The sequence below is a fragment of the Siphateles boraxobius genome, unplaced genomic scaffold (assembly GCF_051911475.1).
Source record: "Siphateles boraxobius isolate OS27281-9 unplaced genomic scaffold, OSU_SipBor_1 66, whole genome shotgun sequence".
Lineage (NCBI taxonomy): Eukaryota > Metazoa > Chordata > Actinopteri > Cypriniformes > Leuciscidae > Siphateles > Siphateles boraxobius.
Window position 1 is genome coordinate 4,582,009 of NW_027509193.1, and position 6,063 is coordinate 4,588,071.

Here is a 6,063-nt window from a genome sequence, read left to right on the forward strand (position 1 = left end):
GTCAACTAACACCTTGAGAACAGCTTGAATTGCTAATCCAGGCTGGTTTATGGTGGTTGTTAATTCTGGTTTAAGTTAGAGTTAAGTGTAGGGTTAGAGTGGGGGTTTGGACTATTTGAAAGGAATGTTGCCCTCGACCTGTGGTTTGTAGCTTAGTTTATTATTAGTATGAGATGGACTTAAAAAGATCATGCTTTTGTACAAAATATTAAAATATGTATCAATTTATTAGAAGACGTTTTTCCTACACCACCTGCATGACATCATTAAAGGGGTTAAAGGGAAAGTCATTTTGAGTTCACTCAAAAATGAAAATTCTGTCATCATTTACTCACCCTCAAGTTGTTTCAAACCTGTATGAGTTTATTTCTTCTGCTGAACACATAAGAAGATATTTTGAAGAATGTCTGTACATTCAAACAGTTGATGGGAGTCAATGGGGTCCATCAACTGTTTGGTTACCCATATTTTTCAAAATGGTTCAATAATATGTTAGTTAAGCAACACCCCTGGTCTTTTCAGCAGGTTGTGCATTTATACCATTCCACCTTGTTGTAGGTGTGTCTTAAAGTCGGCATATAACGAAAGCTGCGATAGTCTTTCAAAGAGAAACACTTCTCGAACAAGAAAAAAATGATTTTGTTCATGGGGAATTGATTGGATGGTTGTGGTTTTCTATTGCTGCAATCTCAAGTCACAGGTTATCCTGTCGTCGTACCAGTAACCACGTCATCAGAGGGAAGACGAGATGTTGCTACAATGAGGGCACATTAATAAAAAAATTATGATATGCAAGGATTTATAATAAGCAAAAATGAGAATTGTCAGTTTTGATTTCATGGTGACTTTAAATGATTTGCTTATTCATGCTCTGACATGTTCACAGGGGCTGCTGGTAGCAATCTTATATTGCTTCGTCAACAAGGAGGTGAGTTCAACTCTTTTCTTTAATGTACACAACCTCACAAAAAGGTAGTTCTGGATTCACAAATTTGTTTCCTTTCCATTCTGTGCATCTTCTTGATTGGTCAGGTTCAGTCTGAGATTTTGAAGAAATGGAGACGCTGGAAGCTTGGGAGGGACATTGAGGAGGAGTACCGCCACACCTACAGCCAGACCCTTCAGATGAAAAGTGGCAGCATCCTGGTCCATTCCTCCAACCTAACTCGGCTGCCTGATATCGCTACCACTACCTCCCGGCTTGGGAGTCCAGAAGAGAAGCAGATGTTGGTGCCCAACAACCAAAATGGCATGGGTACTGGGCAGGGATGCCTGCAGTTCACCTCCACGCCCCAGGATGGCTCCACCTGCAGTTCAATAACCGAGGAAATAGTGGTGGTGGACAGAGGAAAGTGTTGTAGCGTTCCACAGGGCAATGCTGAGAGAAACTTGTGAGATGAAGTAGACTCCAGGTGTCTCCGAAGACCCATTGCCCGACCACTCTTGCTTACTCTGGCTGAGGGCCCTGAACCCTTAGCCCTGGCTGGAGCGAGAAGCGTGTGTATGTTTGTGTGTGTCCCTGGCACCCGTGTGAGTTTGTGAGAGCGCTGCCCTCTCTGAAGCTCAGCAGAAAACTCATGTTACATGGCCGAGCAGAAGGTGGACTTATGTTAACAAAGATTTGCACAAATGTACATGCTAACCAACCCTTTGAAAAAAACAGAGTCTTAACTCTAGTGTTATAAAATATAGCTGTCTTTGATGTTGATGATTTAGTAGAAAAAACCCATCTGCATTGCAGGGTCCAAATGGAACCAGCAAAGGTTCAGCAAAAACATCTACAACCAGCGTCTCTGGATGGAGAGAAAATTAGAGATACACTTAACTGAATTCATCAAAAACTTAAGCAAACCAGTTAATGCTTTTCAGAGTGTGTGAGTTCGGACTGAACCGAAGGAACCCTACACAAATTTCCATTCAAGTTTATGCTAATATGGGGCAGGTGGACCAGCAAAGCGATGCTGTCCACCTGCAAAAATCTTTCGGGTGAAGCTGATTGGTCAAGGACATTCTGCTGGTTAAGTTACTGAAAAACCCTTGTGGTGAAACCAGCACACCAGCATTTTTGTTTGCATATATTTTGGAATCAATCCATGCTTTTGGGTATATGTAACAAGTAAAGCTGTTTGTGTTTAGTTTCATTAAAACCATCTTTGTATTTGTTAAAAATGAATTGCAGAGGCAAGGTATAGACATAGACTGATCATGCCCCGTATTGCCCATGTGCCTTTTTCTGTAGGTCATAGACCCCAATATCAAAGCAAAAACACAAAAGCCGCTTTTCCACCGTTGGGCCACAACAAATTTAAGAATGGTAAGGAACAGTTCCAGTTATATTTCACTTGAGCTTGGTTCAACATGGCATGATTACAAACTGCTCTCAGACCGGAATTCTCAGCACGGTTGGCTAGAATGCATGTAGTGACGTCGCCACTCAGCATTGGTCACTTGTTTGTTGACTGGCTGCTAGTTTCTCTGTAGCTTGCCAAGCACGGCAATTAAGCAAGTAATTACAAGATAATAATATATCTGGTCATCCTCCATAATGTTATCGCTATTTAAATCTCATATTGTCTGTTATCTCTTTTATTACCAAGGGAGCAACAGACGTGTTTGTATTATATTCCAAAGAGCTCTGTCATCAGCCCCACAGTGGAAAATGAAACCATAGAATGGAACCACAGAATGGAACAGTTAAGTAACGAGAACGGTTTGGCCAGACAGTGGAAACGCGGCTAAAGATTGACCAAACAAAGTAAGTGAAGTACAAATCCATCAGTCACTGACTCAATCTTCAGAGATGAAAGTTGCTTAAAGCAGATTCTGTACAGTGAACTGGACATTATGTACATATTAGATGAATGTGCCACTATTAATCACTATTAATGATATTAATTCCCTTCAAGGAAACATGCGTGGTACACTCAAGCATGCAAAATGGAGCCATACTGTATGTAGAAGACTTCAAAGGGTCTCAGTCAATGCCTTAATGGAGTATTATGCCAGATCTGATTCCCTTGTGTCAGTGGTCAGAGGAGATGACTGTCCACAAGACATGTACAAGAGTCAGTGTTAGTTAGCAACTGCTTCTTCTCTCGCATACTTCTCAACTTCCAATAGGCATTCAAATCCTTTGCCATAGAGCTTCGGGATGTGTTGGAGGAACTGAGAGGATGCGAGCGAGAAAGCAAAGACAAAATTTAGAACAAATTCCAACTTAAGACCGATCAAATCCTTATAATAATCTTAATAATTCCTCACTCTGAGGATGTTTTAATGCTCAGATCAAGGATATGCCATAAAAATACACAACTGCAAGACACTGAAATGAGGTTGCGGCGATGGTTAAGTGTGCGATTTCTGTCACATTAACACCACTAACATAACAACATTGATTCCACCAATACCTTGAGTTTGGTGTGGGACTCTGTCTGAACCATGGGTCCTGCTGTTAGATCCCGTAACTACATCATTATGAAGGAAAAGGCTCTTTTACTCATTGACGGCCATCCAAACGAAGCTGTGTATTCTGACAAAATACATTTTTATTCCAAATATTTTATTATATGATAATTGTTGAGAAACTGATTTTAAGAGGAATGAGAATGCTAATGAATGAGTTTCCCCTAGATATTGAGAAGAGTTTGAAATTTGTCATTTTTTTGCAATTCTGTTTAGTGATGATAAGGGCGTATAAATGACACCTTTAATGACAATGAGCAGCTGATGCCCCATATTGTGGCATTTGTGTGCATAATGATGCACATTTTTATTTTCTTTAGATCATCAAACACATGATGATCATGACAACGATTATTGCAGATACTATGTGGGGCATTTTGCATAATTTATATTTATAATTGTTGTAGATATTGGTAAATGCCTGTTGAGATTTGTAATGACTTTGTTTTGTGGTGTCTGCTATTTGTTCACAAGGTGTGTATTTTGTGGTTGTGTGTGCTTTGTGGAGAGTAAGATAAACATTTAGGTCCCGGTTTAGTGTTCAGGCAACTAAGAAGAAGAATTGCTGGCATGTTTTGCAACACTCAAGACCAATTTGCCTTTTGAGTGAAACTGGCTGAGATAAATCAGTCATTCTGTGTTAAAGGTGAGGTAGCGGTGGCTAATTTTTAATAATTGCTGGTAAAAGACTCTAGTACTTACAAAGTGTTGAACATTATAAAATTCAGTTGAAGCTTTGTCAAAAAAGGAAATACTTTATCGCCACAAGGGATCAAAGACCATGATCCTATTTGCCTGAGGTTGTTTGCCCAAGCAAAACAATCCTTTTGAATATTTCAAACAGATTTTTCAAAATTGGCATCATCTAATGTTATCCAAGCATGTGAGTTATCGCGGAAGTCGATAAATCACGCATGCATGGGACTGTCTTCTATTTCCATGTGAGCGTAAGCCCTCTGTTTCTTGCAGCCAAACTGAAGGGATGCCAAATTCTTCAGTGAGGGAAGCAAAGTGCCTGTTATGCTCATCTATCTGCATTCAAACTTCAGACCCTCTTGAAATGTCAAGGAATGAACTTGCAAAAAGTATCCCAGGAGAACCAGAGCCATGCCTTGGATGCAGAAGACATGGAAAGCTGAATCTATGTAACAAAACATGCATTTTATCAATTGAACTGATTATTCAGCCTCTGAACGGTAATGAGGTCACATCAAAAAATTTAAATATGTTGGTAAAGTCAATATTGAATAGCTTGTATAGATGTAAACCGTTTTGGTCGATATTGGTCACATGACACATGAGGATCAATGATGTAGAAGAGAATATTAATAATAAATGTGTTGCTCACACAAAATTGCCATTCTGTATGACTTCAGAAAGCTTCATGAACAGAGCACATGACATATGGACTAATTTTTATGGTGCTTTTTACTTTTTGAAATATAAATTGTCATGTATGGAAAAGAGCAGCTTGGACGTTTTGTATAATGTCTCATTTGTGTTATATGGAAGAAAAAATGTGGGGTTGGAATGTCATCAGCATTTTCGGTTACACTTTATTTTAAAGAGTCCTTGTTACAGTGTAATTATACAATTAAGTACTATAATATTAATATCAAACAATATGTACTTAACTATTGGTTTATGGTTACGAATAGGGTTTGGTTTACAGTTATTTGCATGTAATTATGCATCATTTACTGATGTTTATATTATAAGTAATAATATGAACATGTAACAAGGACACTGTAAAATAAAGTGTTACCCAATTTTCCATTTTGAGCAAACTATTCCTTTAAAGTTTTGTTTCTGCCAAAATTCAAAAACAAAGATGCCAGTATATCAAAAAAAAAAAAAAACCTTCTTGCAAAATATATTACGATATCTGGTTTGCCCCTGAAATACACTCTATTCTCTGACTGCAGTGTCTTTGGTTGAATGTATTGTGAATTTCTCGGTATGGATTCCCCACGTTCTTTTTTGTTTTGTTTTGTTTTTCACAGTGTTGGTGTTTCATAGCATACACCTCAGCTACATTGCAAATGACTGATGCAAAACAATAAATTTAGAGCACTCCCATTATAATCAAAGACACAACAAACAGTGTGGATGCGTTGCTCATTGTAATGGGTGTGCTCTAGTTTTGTGTTGTGTAGCTTACTTGCTTTGTAGGTGGGCTGATAGTATGACTGGCCAGACAGGGAGTGTAACAGAGAAGGCCTGCCATGCTGTCGATTAAAATATGTGCTTGTGTAATGTTTTTTATTTTATTTTTATTAATTATGATATGAAGATGGTGAATAAATATATTCAAGTAAAAAAAGTATTTTTGGTTTGTCTATCATTGTTACCAAATCAGTAGAGAATGTTAATCCTACCGTATGCTGTCATAGACAACCTTTCATTGCAACATTGAAAGAGAAAAACTTATTGACCCTGTCAAGTTATCACTAGCACTACAAATAAAATTTAAAGAGGATAATTTGTACACATTATCATGGCTGTTTGTAACTTTTTTATGTTTTGGTGGATTGGTCGCTAATTCGTATAAATTTGTATCATATAATTTCGTACGATCGTTTTACGCCCACCTGATGGTTA

At 38.2% G+C, this 6,063-nt stretch overlaps 1 protein-coding gene across 2 annotated transcripts in view; it reads left to right on the forward strand.

The window, feature by feature from the left end:
* gcgra (glucagon receptor a) overlaps nucleotides 1-5,785 on the forward strand; it is a 92,313-nt gene extending 86,528 nt beyond the window's left edge. The window contains exons 13-16 of one of the 2 annotated variants that reach the window (XR_013196733.1): nucleotides 887-928; nucleotides 1,033-2,314; nucleotides 2,598-2,755; nucleotides 4,432-5,334. Coding sequence is in view for 1 of the 2 variants with exons in the window: in XM_077211744.1 (XP_077067859.1) it covers nucleotides 887-928; nucleotides 1,033-1,395 (405 nt within the window). In the remaining variant the exon portion in view is untranslated. Of the gene's footprint in view, nucleotides 1-886; nucleotides 929-1,032 lie in introns of both variants that reach the window. The other variant, XM_077211744.1, reaches the window with a different exon arrangement.
* Nucleotides 5,786-6,063: the final 278 nt, after the last annotated feature.